The 16,459-nt window shown below is 38.9% G+C and overlaps 1 protein-coding gene across 5 annotated transcripts in view; it reads left to right on the forward strand.

The window, feature by feature from the left end:
• Positions 1 to 15,731, forward strand: part of MEIS2 (Meis homeobox 2) — a 199,186-nt gene extending 183,455 nt beyond the window's left edge. For 3 of the 5 annotated variants that reach the window (XM_059913671.1, XM_059913672.1, XM_059913675.1), the window contains 3 exons: positions 10,081 to 10,139; positions 11,491 to 11,601; positions 14,303 to 15,731. In XM_059913671.1, the coding sequence (XP_059769654.1) occupies positions 10,081 to 10,139; positions 11,491 to 11,601; positions 14,303 to 14,589 (457 nt within the window). In that variant the 3' untranslated portion in view covers positions 14,590 to 15,731. Of the gene's footprint in view, positions 1 to 10,080; positions 10,140 to 11,490; positions 11,602 to 11,947; positions 12,044 to 14,302 lie in introns of all 5 variants that reach the window. The other 2 variants (XM_059913673.1, XM_059913674.1) reach the window with 1 other exon arrangement.
• Positions 15,732 to 16,459: the final 728 nt, after the last annotated feature.

The raw sequence follows: 16,459 nt of genomic DNA on the forward strand, positions 1-16,459 counted from the left end.
CCACATGGCCTACTTCTTTTGTATTTCTACCACCTTAGTCTGAGTTCACTTTATTTCCCTCTTCTGCTTGGATTAGAATAGCTTTCTACCGTTTAGCTTCTAGCTTCTCATCAACTCATACATAGCTCTCAGAAATAGGTCTTCCTCAAGCACCATATTTCATCATTCCACTCTTCAGGAATTTCAGAGGTTCAATTTGTTACTCAAGAACTTTCACCTGGGTGGGGGAAATGAGGAGATGTTGGTTAAAGGATACAAACTTCCAGTTAGAAGATGAATAAGTTCTGGGAATCTAATGCACAGCCTGGTGATGATAATTAACAGTCTCGTATCATGTACTTGAAAGTTGCTAAGAGAATAGATCTTAAATGTTCTCACCACGAAAAAGAAATGGTAATTATGTGATGCAATGGAGGTGTTAGCTAATGCTATAGTGCTAATCATTTTGCAATTTATAAATGTGTCAAATCAACACGTTGTATACCTTAAGCTTACACAGTCTTATATATCAAACTTACACAATGTTATATATCAATTACATCTCAATAAAGCTGGAAAAATAAAAACTCCTCCACCAGCTTGTCTATTAACTATGGCCATGTTTTTCCAGACCAAAACCAGGAGCCTGTCTGAATTCAGTTCCTGCACCCTCTCTTGCACACAGTGGGCCCTGGTCTGCCTCAGTGTCTTCACACACACCATTTCCTTATTTCCTTCCTTCCCAATAATCTATACGCTTTTAATCTGGTCCAACTTCCCTCCTCCAAGAATCCGGTGATTAACCATCATCTGACTTCTCTAATTGACTCCATCACACTTATTTACTGAGTGTGGACTGCTATGATTTGTAATTATTATGTATTCTCAAATTGTGCTTTTCAATTTGTTTCTATGGTTGCAAAGAGTAAAAATCTTTAAAGGCTTGAACTGCATTTTTAAAATTTTAAATAATATGGACACAGAGAGAGTCATATAATTATATACTTACCTATTATATATAATTTCTTATTATATATGATCTTGTCATATTTTGTTATTAAACTTGTCTTTTGTTAGGTACAGAATGCAGAAGATTTATCAGTGTGTGACACATGTACAGATTACTGTGGAGCTTAATACTTACTCATTCTAAAGTTTTTAGGACCAAAAAAGGATGAAAAGAGGCCTTACATAATCCCTGTTCTCTATACCTTGCTGCCCTTCCTACCCCCTAACCTTTCCCCTCCAGGACCCAGTCTCTCCCTGGGATACGTATGCACTCCCAGAGAAAGCTCTACGAGGACAGTTCTCTGGACATTGAGGCGGTGGGTGCTGAATAACTGTTGACCGACCACTGGGGGACATAGGATAAAGCAAGGAATGAGGCTGAGAAGAATGTCTGTTTGGCCTGGAAAGTGAGAAAGGGGAGAAGAGAGCAAACACTAGAACATGGCATGATGGCAGAAAAGCAAGGATTTTTAGCAGCTTTTCTTTTCTCCATCATTTTCAGCATTCCCACTGCCTACAAAGTTTCTGTCTTTGACCTATGTGGTTATATGTCTAAATATTCGAGAGTTGACAACCCTTCTTACCCTTCCTTTCAGCAGCAGCACAGAAAACTTAGCCAGGTGTTAATCTCTGCAAAGTTTATTGCCTGCCTGATGTGTGTGTGTGTGTGTGTGTGTGTGTGTATGTGTATACACATACATATACATACATGTATGTGGAAGTGCGTGTATACACACACACATACGTACATGCATATGGCTAATGACTTCTCACAGTTTATCTCAAGGCCACATTGTTTCCTGTTCCACTTGGTTGACAGGACATCGCTGACATGACAGATGTATCCACTGAGAACGGGATCATGCGTTTGAAACCAGTTTAATTCTTAGCAAGGCGATGCATATGGCTTATGGAGATTTTGTAGTTGATTTTTTCCCTTATATATTACTCAGGGAAGCCTGTGTCAGTATAAATCAGTGGTAACGAAATCAACATTATGGCATCTTTGATACTGCATTTGCGAAAGCTTTTCAGGATGTTGTTTAATTCAGGGCTTAATGATTGATATTATAGACAGTGAATAAACATTTTTGATGGATCTGTTTGCTCACAGATTAAAAAAATCGAATCCCTTTTTCTCTTGGATCTGAAGGGTGTAATGCCGTTGAAGAGGAAACAGTTCAAATGTGGTCATCAGAGGCTGGTGGCACCAAAAGTAGAAACTCACTTAGGGTAAAATTTGCTGTCAGGAAAAATGGAGCATTCTTTCTCAACTCAGGAACGCGTGGTTCATGCGAGCTTGCTTGTAGATGGTTGCTACAATAAGACTCCTTTCATACAGGTGTGTTTATGCCCCAGGCTTGCTGGCCACAGTCCATTCCATTTACAGAAGCTGAATTAAACAATAACTACCGCATTGCAAAAAATGGTGGGGAGAAGGGGGAGAGGAGGGGGAAAGGTGAGCGTCAAAGGAGATGCCTGAGAGCTTTGTTCGGGCCAAGAAAAACCCTGTTGCAATTGTCAGGGCTTGTTGATGTTGCCGGGAACGGCACTTTTTTTTTTTTTCTCCTGGATTTTGTGGTTCTGCCTTAGGAAAGAAAGTAAAATAGAACGGAAGAACAAAGTCCTACGCTATAAATCAGCAGCTGCTCCTTTGCCAGATCAAAGGAGTGACATTTTTGCTTCTGGACTACTTGTCCATTTGAGGGCTTGACAGGCAGCTAGCAGCTGGCCTGCTAGACTGTATGGGAGAATCCTCCTACATCTTCTTCCGAGCAGATGACAAGCTCATCAAAGAGATGTCCATAGAATAGGGCACGTAAGTGCACCTTGATCTCCTCAAACATTGCTAATACATAATTACTAAACAGCTTGGTGTATTTTTTAGCAAGTTCATGCTTAGGTGGCTTCCACTGAGAAGTAGGATATAGAATTAATACTCCAATCAAAGGTGATGTTGAAAGCTAAAGAGATACTAGATTTGTCGGGATCTTCTCCTGTTAGCGCGAATTAGGAAATGGCTAGGAACATGATGAGAACCGGCTAAAATGTGTGTAACTGATTATCAAGTGACTGGTTGATTTTTCGAAGCCCAGTCAGGCAGTAGTGTTCAGATAGATGAACAGGTACTTGATCATTGGTAATTTTGAAAACAATTACTCCTGCTTTTTTATGCTGATAGAGCCGAACAAAGCTGTAGATGTATCTTCCGTGTCTGTAAAGAATTGTTTTCAGAAGCACTATTAGGAGTGTAGGTATACAGATCTGGAATTTTAATGTCACTAGTAAAACTTTCAGAGTAATTCAGTTTCTAGTTGATTTCCATCTGCAATAAATCATGTACAGGATGAGGTAATATACTACAACTTATGTCTATTGACTTAGTATTTTATCTTTAAGAGGATAGATCCTAGATATGAATAGCTAAGGATCTTTGTGTATTTTCTCCTCCCTTGCTTTCAAGTAGCTTTGAAAGATCACTTTTATAGTGCATGATAAATAGCCGCACATGAATAATCTGATGGCATTCTGGAAGAGTAACAGTGCTTCAAAATCATAACCTGCTGGGATGTTTTGTTACGCGCCATTGGGTGTGATTATACTTATGGAATAATGTTTATTGTTGCTGAGTATTATAAAGAAAATAAAAGATAATTCCCTATCTTAAAGGAATTTCTCAAATACTTTTATTAAAAAGTCTCTAGTATTGGCTGTATATGCCTTAGTCAAATAGGATGCCAAATTCTCCAGGTCATTTTAAACACTTTTTTAATTATGAAAGTAATCATACTTATCATTAAAAACTCAGAGCAGAATTACATGAAATAAAAATAGAAATCTACCATTTTCCTGCTCTCCATTCCTGAGAGAGAACAGTTTCCACAAGAACACTTCATTGGTCCAACTTTTCCTTTAGGAGGTACCGATGGAGTAAAATGTATTAAATTATTATAAATTGTTTGTTGCCCAAGACAAGTGATTACAGGACTGTTTAGATCTGACATAACTAAAGAGAATAGTATGTGCATTTTCACAGCTAAGGTTCTTGATTACAACTTGATCTTTGCAAGTTTCTATTCTTAGTAAGAGTACTGGATCATGTATTTGGTATGTGACCTAGAGCAGAAACTCTCAAACTTAAATATGCATATGTCACCTGGAAATCTTTTAGAATATTGATTCAGATTCAGTAGTGCCACGGTGGGGACCACTATATTTCTGCAGTTCTAACAAGCTTGAGGTGATGTTGATGTGGCTCGTCCATGGAACACAGAGTTGCAAGGATCTAGAGAACCGTTAAGAGAGTGATTCCAAAATAGCTCGCCCCACTACCCAGCCCCCCAGGAGATTCCCACTCCAGTGTCTAAAATCCCCACCATGGCATTACACACTTGTATTAGCTGTAATCTCTGGGAAGACCCCATGGCATGGACACATGCTACCTGCAGGGGTACAACACATTATTACCCTCTTATCAACTCAGCATGGCTTTGTTTAATAATAACCCACCTAGTCTGAATTATTGCCCGTAAGAGAATAGAGCTCTTTAGGAGGGGACATGAGACAGATGCATTTTGAGTGTAAGCTAACATTTAATGAGCTCTTACTGTGTGCCAGGTACTGTGGCACAAAGATTTTACATGCAATATCTCCCTTAATCCTCAAAAACAATCTGGGCCCAACTATTGCCCCAGCTTATAGATAGGAATCAAACTGAGGCCTAGAAGTTTACATAGACTTGCCCAAGGTGACACACAAGGAAAGGGCAGAAAATATGAGCCCATGCTCTTCATCACTTTGCTCTACAGAGAAGTCTGGAATATGGAACAATTACTGAGAAGCGTTTACCCAAAGTAGGGTATTTTAGTAAAGAACCTATGTGCACCCTCCTAACCTGAGGGAAGAATTAGATAAAAGAAAGAATTTTGAAAGAACACATTAGAAGGTCATCAGAAGATAAGCATGAGCTACTTGATAATTTTGCCCAGGACCTTTCATGTCAGCATAAACACTCCACTGCTCAAGGCCTGTTCATAAAGCTACAAAAGGTGTGTGATTCCAGATTAATATCATGTTTTTATATTGTAAATTTATAAGTGTTAGCTCGTGGTGTTTTGAGAGCTGTAGACTAATCTAGTATCTATCAAATTATAAATTAAGCTGTAGCTCTGGGAAATTAATTATGAACCATGAATGTGTCCCTAAGTAGCCCATGGATCTCATTTGTTTACCATACTTTGCTCACAGTTGTCTGGGAGAAAAGACCCACTTATCTGGCCACCTGTGAAAAACTTATGTTTGAGACATGACTCAATCATCTGCATGTCAGAATACACATTCAAAGGCATTAAACCTGCTTAATTCACTGATTCAGCCTTTTCAATGTATCTCATTGAGAAAGTCCCACTCTTAGCCATAACCACACACAGAAAAAGACATGCTTTCTTTGTGAACTAAGAAAAAAAAATGAAGAAACTTGATAACTGACTTGCCCCTGTTGAGGCTTCATTGCTGCACACCCCAACCAGTAGCGAGCTTTGCGAATAAGCACCTTCACTGATGAGTCCCATGGCTGGGGAAAGTGGAGAAACAGAGGTTTTTCATTTTTTAACAGGTCCCCAATCACCAAGCTGCCTATAACACCTCTTCCCAATTGATCGGATCCCTCTTCAGTAGTTCAGCCCCCCTCCTTAACCAGACCAAACCATGCAAAAGCTTCAGTTCTGGAGATTCTTGATTCCCCCTCAGAGGGTTTCAGGGCTGGCATCTTTCCAGTTGACTCCGTGGAAGCCTGCACTTTCTAACAAAAGGAATGCTGCCGAAAGGAATGGGTTACCAGGTGGGGCATGAAGTTAGTGAACCAGAAAGAGGGATTTATCAGCCATTTAAAAAGAGAGAGAAAGAGAAAGGAAAAGGAATCAACCGACAATCAGGAATGACACCTAAGTCTACTTCTATCAATCTGAAATATGCTGGGGAGTGAAAACACTTTAAAAAAAAAATCACCGCGGTCAGATTTTGGTTGCAGAAATGTTTGGCTCTTTTGTTGGGGCTTAAGGTGGGGTTGTGGGAGAGGTCTCCAGAAGACCTCTCTCCAACAAGATAAGATGAAATTTCAATGATATTTTCCTCTCTTGGGTTTATTCTTTTTAATATATAGAGATATATATATATTTTCACTCTAAGTTGACTCAAAAAGGCCTCATGATTCTTGGAAAGTCATTGAATTTATTTCTATAATTAAGTTATTTTTAAACTAACCGTCTAAGTATATAATTTTTAAGGATCACACATACTAATGCATTTTCTATTTTAGTAAAATTTAATGAGAAAGTAGATAGTCTTAGTAGATCCTCTCCAGAGCTTTTGTGAGCCTGGATACTAACTTTGTGTTCAATACAAATCAATGGAACTAGTGTACTTTAGGGTACTCATTCCCTAAGGAGTCACTAATGGAATTATCTCTAGCCCTTAAAAAAAGTCACAATGAGGCTAATGAAAAATATTTTTTAAGTGAAATCTGGATAAGGCACTAGGCTTACTAGCACATTTATGGCATTTATCATAGATGGCATATTTTACACGCAAGTTTTACAAACCTCAGAATGCTTTTAAGAGCTATCTAAGAAGACTTTGTGATTTCGGGTGAAATAGTTTGTACCAATAGAAAAGTATATGTCTTCAACTTCAAAATCATTCTGGGATGACATTACAACTTAGAGAATTTTTTAATATCAGATACAGATGAAAAACCTAACAGTCTTTGGATTGGAAATAACTTGCGGGGGTTTTCATTAAAGTTGGGTGCAGCTTGCTGCATTTTGGTTAGTTGGATGTCTTCAGCAATTTTTCAAATGTTTTGGGTTTGGCAAAGTCCAAAATGTTTTTGCCAACACCCTCTTTTCCCCTTAGTTTTTAAACCCGTGTGAAATTCAAGGATAACTTAATCCATATGTGTCTGATTCATTTACACTTAACTCATCAAAATGTTATTTTGTAAGACCCATTTAATAGCCAAGAAACCTTTTGAGCCTTTTAAGATGTCTTTTGTCTTTGAACCAGTGAGTTGCATTTTTCCATATGAATGGAGCTTGGACCTTGAAAGATGGAAGATCAGTCTGTTTTCAACTTAGACTCTTCAGATTTTAAGTGGAATCAAAACTTGATATTCTGTTTACTGTTTGAGCACTGAATAACTTCATTTTAAAATATAGATCAGAGGAAGTGGAAAAAATTTTCATGTTATGTAATTTTGGGGAAAGACCATATTTGGAAATTTCACATTACTGATATTAAAGAAATAAAAATTACTCTTAATTTGATTGTTTGAATCTATAATTAAATGGCTTCATTTTATGTACATGGGTGTGTTTTCTAAGAGTGGCCTGTGGCTCATCAGTGCAGTGGGGTAATTTCATTTTTTAGTGTTAAAGTGTTCTTACAGTCAGCTCATTAATTGGTAATGTTAATAGTAACATCTATGGTGTTTGTAAGATATCCCAAGATCAGGGGAGTTGACAATTGGCAGGAGTTGTATGTTAAGAGATTTCTGAAAAATTGGGGCCCATATGTTTTTAAAATTCTGCATGATTTGAAAGAATGTGGTAGAATCAGGAATCTGGCAAGATACAGCCCTATCGATCACAAACATTGTTTGAGAGCAACAATTCAGAGAGGCTCACCGGAGCCCTAGTGAAAAAAGCAAAATCTCTTATGACCCTTTGTAAAAGGATCTAGTGAAAACCTTCAGAGGCTTCTCTGCCTATTTGTTTAGTAGAACTGGGCGAAGAAAGGCCATCGCCATAACTGCTAGTGAACATTCAGTCCATGCCATGGTAACTAGTTGAAAATGTAACACTGGAGTGGCATTTCCAAGTTCAGCGCTTCTATAAAGACCTGGGAGCACACAGATTGCTTTTCTTAATGTTCTGCATTGTTGTGGATCCCCCATTGAACAACCTTTTGAGCGGACCCCGTTTTTACTAATGTAAACATTCTGACTAGTATCCAAAGAAATGACCTTTGAGTGAACCTCTAACCTTCCCCGTAATTATTTGTTTGAAGACAGTGTGGAGTTCTCCTGCTGAGAACTAAGGACCATGATTCCTTGCAGCTCTGTGAGGAAGGGAGTGTTTGGGGGAACTGGAGAGAAAGACATAAATAAGCGAACAACCTCCAGATGTAAATAATAAAAGAGTAAAAGGGTGAAATTAAAAAGGGAAAAAATAGCAATTCATTTTACCTAAAGAGTTGGCCTATAGGAAAAAAACAAAACCGGGATTAGTAGCACATAAAAAGAGGTGAAGCCCCTGCCATGTGTGTCCTCCATTAGAAACTTCAAGGAGCAGAGGAAAGGCTTCTCCTCTCTTGAGCATCTCAATTGGTCTTAACCTGAGCTGATGAAAAGAGATCTGGGGGTGGAACTCTCAGGTCAGTCCTCCTTGGTCCCAGTAAAAGCAGTGAGGAAAAGAGTAGACCATTAAGTTCCTTCTCTGATTTGAGGGATACTTCTGGAAGGCTTTGTGATCTATCTGGTCAGATATTCCTCAGCACCACTTAAGGTGCCCAGTGGGAATAAATACGCAGTTTCCACTCTCTTTTTTGTTTTCACCTCTCATAAGCTGTCACTTTCTTCCCCAAACCTGAGGGGGTGTGACATCTGAGCTACGCTTTCTTAAGTAATAAAGAAGTTCATTGTTTGCCAAACAAACCCCATATGCAAAAGACTCTTTTGGTTTTCTAGAGGCTATTTTTCTTCAGTCTAATTGTATTCCCACCAGAGTGCCCACAGGAGGCCTGAACGGGTGTGGGCTGCTGTCCTCCACAGAAGGGACTTGAACGCCATAGGAGCGCAGAGCTGCCAACACGCTAGAATTTTCCTGGCTAATTTCAAAGAATGAGTTTTCAGTTCCTGCCTGTGACCCCATGTAGACTCATTAATCATGAAGTCCCCCTGCACTTAAGATTTGAAACTGGGAATACTGGGAAACGTCATCCATGGGTATATTTTGCAGGAACAGCTAGCTATACGCTAGGCATCTCCCTCCCTCCACGTCCCCCCTGAAAACATGCAGCCCGTGAATCCTGTGCATCAGCTCAAGCGTGTGGGGAATGCATGTCATTAAATGCATGGGGACAGGGGTAACTCGCAAATGGTAGAAAATTGTTTTGTTTTTATTAAATTTGGAGAAATAAAGGAGATTTCTTATCATCTTACTCTGTACATGAATATTTGATGGGCATTATTAAACATTAAAGTAACATGAAGTAGGCACTTATTTTTGGATTTCCAGCAAAATTAGATCCAGGCTTCTATACGAAATAAGTGCTTCTCCTTTACATTCCTGTGATTCAGCTGCCACCTGATTTGAAAATGTTTCTTGGACTCTAATATCAACCATGTGTACCTGAGGCTCTGCCTTTCTAGTGGGTTGAAAGGTGGCTGGGTTTATGGTTGGCAGTTACCTTATCCCTGCCCTGGGTGTCCCAGCTTAGACTGGAAAGGCCGCCCCCAGCTGGCACTGACCTCTAAGTGACCCCTAACTTTACAGGCTTAAACTGCAGGAGTTGCCGAAGAGCAGAAGTCTTTCTGGCCAGCACTTATTACTGCTGTGTTGGTGATAAAACTTCAGACAGCCTAATTGATGGCTTTGCTGACCTAACAATACCTTGTGAAAGCCGAGTGCCAGAGCCTGGTCTCCATTTATGACCAGCTGCAAGGGGAGGCTGGGTCTCCCTATGATGGCGAGTTTAGGGAAAGGGGGAAAATCTTCCAGCCTGTGAACTTTAACCAGATTCCGACTTGTTCAAGAGGCAGAAGCACAATTGCAAATTAATAGAAGTTTTCTCAGGGAAAACTTTTTTCCCTTCCTGAGCCTTTTTAGCACGTCAGCTTTGAGTTGATTATGAGATGATGGAGGAGATGATCCAGTCAGCTATTTTTGAACATGGAGAGGGAAAATTGCCTTTGAATTAAAAAGATAATTTTCAGTAGATGTTTGACTGTATTGTGTCCTCCGCAGCGTTCGTGCAGAGGTGTTCACGGAGCACAGAAATTGCATTTGCTGACTGGACGTCTCTGTTCTGTTTCAGGTTTATTAATGCCAGAAGAAGAATAGTACAGCCCATGATTGACCAGTCAAATCGAGCAGGCAAGTTCCAACTCATATCTGTGTTCACATCCCACAGGCACAAATCCTCATCAAGTTATACTTCAGGAGTTTCATCACCTGGTAAAGAAATGCTTCCATCAGGCATTCTGGGAGGATTTGTTTTTTAATGTCCCCAGAATTCCATTCTAGGAAGCAACTTCACTAATTGGTGCTAATTGGAGATTTCCCACCCTGACTCTACTGACACTGCTTTTTATTTTCTTTCTGAATTGGTAATTGGGCACAAGTATTAGTGCCACAAGCAGTTTGTTTGACTGTGAGCTCTGGAATTACTCATTGCTTGTCTGCATCCAATCATTAGCACACTCTCATTTTCTCCTTACCCACAATTCCTTGGTGTGCGCATTGCTTTCACTCCTGGAACATCCCCTGTTAAACTCATTGTATCCATTCATTTGCATTGACTATTCATAATATTCTATTAAAGCCTGACCTGCTGCATTGCCAGCATTATTTTTTATTAAAATGCTTCCCATCCATCCCACGAAAACACATGTGGGTTTTTCTCACAGAGTCTCTCTGTTTCTCTAAAGCCATCGTTACACAGTACTGTCAGAACCATCCCCATGAACTCCTAATTATTCTACTTCGAAATAGGCATTTCCTTAGTTTACTGAGGACTTGTGGTGTCCTGCAAGAAGGTCTACGGGAAAGAAAACTATTTTCCATGTAGGTGATGACTGTTGTTACTCACGAGGGTGTCCAAAGGGATGGAGATTTAAACTGTGGCCTCAGTTTAAAGAATTTAAGAAAATTAATTTCCTTTGGCAAAATTTCCCCACTAACACTGAAATATCGTTCCACTAATGGAGGCCGGGGACCTGTTGGAGAAGAATATAAAACAATTGAAATATTATATTTACCACGCTTACATTTTCTTTGGTATGAGTGAAAAAGCAAATGTTCCATTGAGTCTGTTTAACCTTGTAAAACTGTGCTCGAATATCAAGTGTTTGTGTCTGATGTGAAATTTTATAAGCCACCAGAGATGCAGGATTACAAAATCTTAACTTAATAGCACGTGGCAATATTTATACATCAGGTTCCCTGTCCCTCTTCCCCCAATCGAGAAAGAAGTCGAGAAGCAAAAGCTACAGAGGGTGACCCACCTGTTAAACAGGCTGGTGAAGTCTTTCCTCCAGAACCTTTTTTAAAGCCACTCACTCATCTTACCTCAATCCTAGAACCACACAGACAGACCACACCCCCCTTTTTCAAGCGCCAACCACGTTGTTGCTGTAACGTTTCAGTGCTGCAGCAGGAACAATTGCTGATTGTTTGGTATATCTTTTCTTCTTTCTCCTCTGTGTCCTCGAATGACTACAATCAGGTTTTCTTCTTGATCCTTCAGTGAGCCAAGGAGCAGCGTATAGTCCAGAGGGTCAGCCCATGGGGAGCTTTGTGTTGGATGGTCAACAACACATGGGAATCCGGCCTGCAGGTAGGTTTGCTCATCCCTCCTCTGGGCTTCCCTGGGAAGTATCACCTTCTCCACCAGCCTTCTTCATCCACTCTACTCTCCCACGCTCATGGTGGGTTTAACATTTGCCTGCTGCCTGCTCTGTCTGCTTTCTTTCCCTTGGGTGGGGGAAAAGAATCCTCTTTAAAAAGTAAAGAGTTGACAGCAGTACCATTTTACTCTGCCCCATACACATCCTTTTTCTTTTTTTTTTTTTCTTTTTAAACCAAGGCAAAAAGTGAGAAGGAATCTGAGTTTCCTCCTATTTTTTTTACCATCAATTATTGCTGATTTTCTGGCCTCTTCTCGGATTTTATCTCCTTTCTAGGACCTATGAGTGGAATGGGCATGAATATGGGCATGGATGGGCAATGGCACTACATGTAACCTTCACCATGTAAAGCAATCGCAAAGCCAGGGGGAAGTAAGTACAGTCGGGTGCGACCTGTCTTCACTGTCACTGCAGAGACTTTATTTTATTTTTTATAATTTGCCCCCATTTTATTTTTCCTTGCCCATAACTGCATGCCTTTCCAAACTAAGGACCTGTTTTTAAATATATATCACCATCTCCGAAGGCACAGATGACACAGATACACACTTTAGAAAAGGCCAACTGACAAGCCTGCGTGTGTCTTAAGCAGGGGGGACTGCCTCTTAGCCTATTTACTGAGGCCCCGATGAGCACAAACACAGACATCGGGCGGATATTGGACATTTAAGAATAAAAATAACGTCTTGGGGGCACCAGTTGACTGAGAGAAATTAAGCAGGCTTCAATGAAGCGATAAAAAAAAAAAGGAAAAGTAGAACTGTCCTTTGAGTGACATAAATCTGTCAGAACACGATTGATGCCCAAATTATCTTATATGCAAAGATGAAATGCTGCAGTTCATTATGCCTAGTCTAGATATATGACAGCAGTGACACCATTGATTCTTCACTAGGGAGTCGGTGTGTTTTGATTATTTTTTACATGTGCCTACTGACTTTCGACATGAGACAGAAAGACAGGAAAGTCAGTCAATAAATTTAAAGGGAAAGACATTTAGGAGCAACTGAATATGAAGGAATGGATTTTTCACTGAGGCTGAATGGCTGCAGTTGGATTAAGAAACCCATTAGACTTTAAAGCTTCAAGTGTTTTTGACATCTGAAAAAAATTCAGAGTCTACCAACAAGACATATCCTTTGCTGAAGACACCAGAGCATAAAAAAATTCATATAACATCGAAACTTCCTTGTTTAATGAGGCTGAATATAACAACACGTACCTTGATTAAATCATGCTCCATATGTAAATAGAGGCCAACGTTTTAGATGAGATCTCAGGGGGTCACCATGGCACACCACTGATGAAGCCAATTTCCTTCCTTTCTTCCTTTACTAATGCAGTCAAAAAATGTAGAAAGCAATGTTCCCTAAAACAGCTATAGAGAAAACATTTGCTCAGCTTGGATAATTCTTAATATAGGCCATATAATGTCTAGCCTATTTAATTACATAACATATTTTATGCTTCATGACCAATTACATTAATAGCTTAATACAGAAGAATATTATCCTCTCTTGATTTGATTATGCAGCCAGACAATATGGTATATTTGGTACTTAATTATCATCATCCATTGAGCAGGCTGCTGTGGTAGAATAAACAGAGAGCTGGGACTATGCAGGCTGTGTTATTGTCTTTAGATGGTTTTGCCACTTCTCTTAATAATGGACTGCGGATCTACTTAACAAAATGACTGCAGCGTATAAGCCTTTAGATTACCAGCTTACAGTGTCAAAAACATCTGTTCAGCTTTTCAACTGTATGTACTGGAGGTTAAATAGAGGTGAATAAAGCTGTCCTTTTAGCTCTGGGGATGGGCAACAATAAATATAATATAACCTTAATTCAATGAACAGGTGACTTGCAAGAGAAATCAGAATCCTTCAACTGATGACTTCCCAACATTTTAACTCACAACTTCAAATCTCGTGTGTCTTGATTAAGAATTTCTAGAAGTGTTATATTTTATTCCTCATTTCAAGGCATTCTCTTTTTTTTGGAATTTTCAGACATAAACTACTGGGCATGTCATATGACCTTACTTTGACTTCTTACCTCTGACCTTTACAATCTCTTGGGTGTACTGCTATAAGAATGCCTCTAATTCAAAAGGGGGCTTCATTTTAAATATACGTAAAAGCCCATCCCTTCAAAATGAATATGCCATAATGTTTTGTACAATACATTTTTCATGAAGAAATATAGATATGATAAGATGTCAACTTTATTTTAATATCTATAATTTTTGTCCATTTCTATAAATGCAACAAAGGAAAAGAAATGATATATCAACAGTTAACTGATAAAACTCGACTTAGAATTTATATTCTTATTGCATTTATCAAAGAAATGTACTGAATACCATTTTGAAAAACAGTTCCACTTTATGACATTTAGTTGCATTAAATATTTAGTTCTGTTGTGTTGCATTATACTGCTGTGCGATGAAATTAAATGCAAACTACAATTTGAATGTCTGCAAACATTGGCAAGAATCTGCAGCTAAATTTAGATATAAGATTTGCAGTGTCTGTTGTTTTTTTTTTTTTTTTCCTTTCATCTTTGATGGGTAAAGTATAAAAATGTCTAGGAATTTGACCTGCTTTCTTTTTGCCTCTCTCTTTTCAGGTTTGCAGAGCATGCCAGGGGAGTACGTTTCTCAGGGTGGTCCTATGGGAATGAGTATGGCACAGCCAAGTTACACTCCTCCCCAGATGACCCCACACCCTACTCAGTTAAGACATGGACCCCCAATGCGTTCATATTTGCCAAGCCATCCCCACCACCCAGCCATGATGATGCACGGAGGACCCCCTTCCCACCCTGGAATGACTATGTCAGCACAGAGTCCCACAATGTTAAATTCTGTAGATCCCAATGTTGGCGGACAGGTTATGGACATTCATGCCCAATAGTATAAGGGAACTCAAGGGAAAAGGAAACACACGCAAAAACTATTTTAAGACTTTCTGAACTTTGACCAGATGTTGACACTCAATATGAAATTCCAGACAGCTGTGATTATTTTTTACTTTTTGTCATTTTTCATCAAGCAACAGAGGACCAATGAGACAAGAACACAAATGTGAAATCATGGGCTCACTGAGACAATTCTGTCCATGTAAAGATCCTCTGGAAAAAGACTCCGAGAGTTATAACTACTGTAGTATAAACATAGGAACTAAGTTAAACTTGTACATTTCTGTTGATCACTCCGTTATGTTGCCTCAAATAGTTTTAGAAGAGAAAAAAAATATATATCCTTGTTTTCCACACTATGTGTGTTGTTCCCAAAAGAATGACTGTTTTGGTTCATCAGTGAATTCACTATCCAGGAGAGACTGTGGTATATTTTAAACCTGTTGGGCCAATGAAAAAAGAACCATGCTGGAGACCATGGTGAACGTCTGGCTAAACCTCATCCCTCGGACTCCGGCTTCAAGAATGTGTTTTCATGCCCGGCCTTTGTTCCTCCATAAATGTGTCCTTTAGTTTCAAACAGATCTTTATAGTTTGTGCTTCATAAGCCAATTCTTATTATTATTTTGGGGGACTCTTCTTCAAAGAGCTTGCCAGTGAAGATTTAAAGACAGAGCAGGAGCTTCTTCCAGGAGTTCTAAGCCTTGGCTGTGGACAAAACAGTCTTAAGTTGGGCAGCTTTCCTCAACACACAAAAAAAGTTATTAATGGTCATAGCACCACAACTAGGACTTTATCCGAGACTCAAAGCTTGGAGGATAAAAAGGAGCAAGAGAATACTGTAACAAACTTCGTACAGAGTTCGGTCTATTAATTGTTTCATGTTAGATATTCTATGTGTTTACCTCAATTGAAAAAAAAAAAAGAATGTTTTTGCTAGTATCAGATCTGCTGTGGAATTGGTATTGTATGTCCATGAATTCTTCTTTTCTCAGCACGTGTTCCTCACTAGAAGAAAATGCTGTTACCTTTAAGCTTTGTCAAATTTACATTAAAATACTTGTATGAGGACTGTGACGTTATGTTAAAAAAAAAGGTGTTAAGTCACAAAATGCGGTAATAAATATTTCATTTTTGATTTTTTGTTAGGCTTTTGTGTTTTTAATAGTTTTAAGGCAAGGTGGCACGGTACCTACTGTATATTTGGGATTGAAAGTAGGTGATGGCTTTGCCCCCAGAAATCTAGTATATTTGAAACTTAACTTACCAACAATTTTTTAAGGTAACCATCTCTGTAGGCTTTCAGTATATATTTGGCCTATAAATTCTACCAGCAGAAAACTTCTAAAGGTACGAAACTGTGTGTGTGTGTGTGTGTGTGTGTGTGCGTGTGTTATGAGCCAGGTTGAAAGATCACCAACACGTCCAACCTCCTCTTTAGATGCATTATGTTAAAAAAAAATACTTTCAGATAAAGCTTTTCATGTTCATTCTCTGCCAGAATAAAGGGCTTTTTCGGGGTTAATTTTACATCATCAGAAATAACTAACGTCTGTGCTCAAAGATAATTCATCTACCTGTGTTTTTTCTCTCTTAGTTACTAAAATACTGTTGAATATGTAAATTAAAATTTACATATAGATGTTCATAGATGAGTAAACAACTTCTATGGAGTCTGAAATCCTGAGTTGAAGAGATTATTTAATCATTAATATTTAATATAAATTATAGTATGATGTCTTTTTATTTCAGACAGCTCCATGTGCAGGCACGCTAGTATGATGATTTGCTCACTAAACTTAAACTTTTTTTCTAAAACAACAACAAAACAGGCAATGTAATGCCATTTTCAAAGTTCCACGCAAC

The sequence above is a fragment of the Balaenoptera ricei genome, chromosome 2 (genome assembly GCF_028023285.1).
Source record: "Balaenoptera ricei isolate mBalRic1 chromosome 2, mBalRic1.hap2, whole genome shotgun sequence".
Taxonomy (NCBI): Eukaryota; Metazoa; Chordata; class Mammalia; order Artiodactyla; family Balaenopteridae; genus Balaenoptera; species Balaenoptera ricei.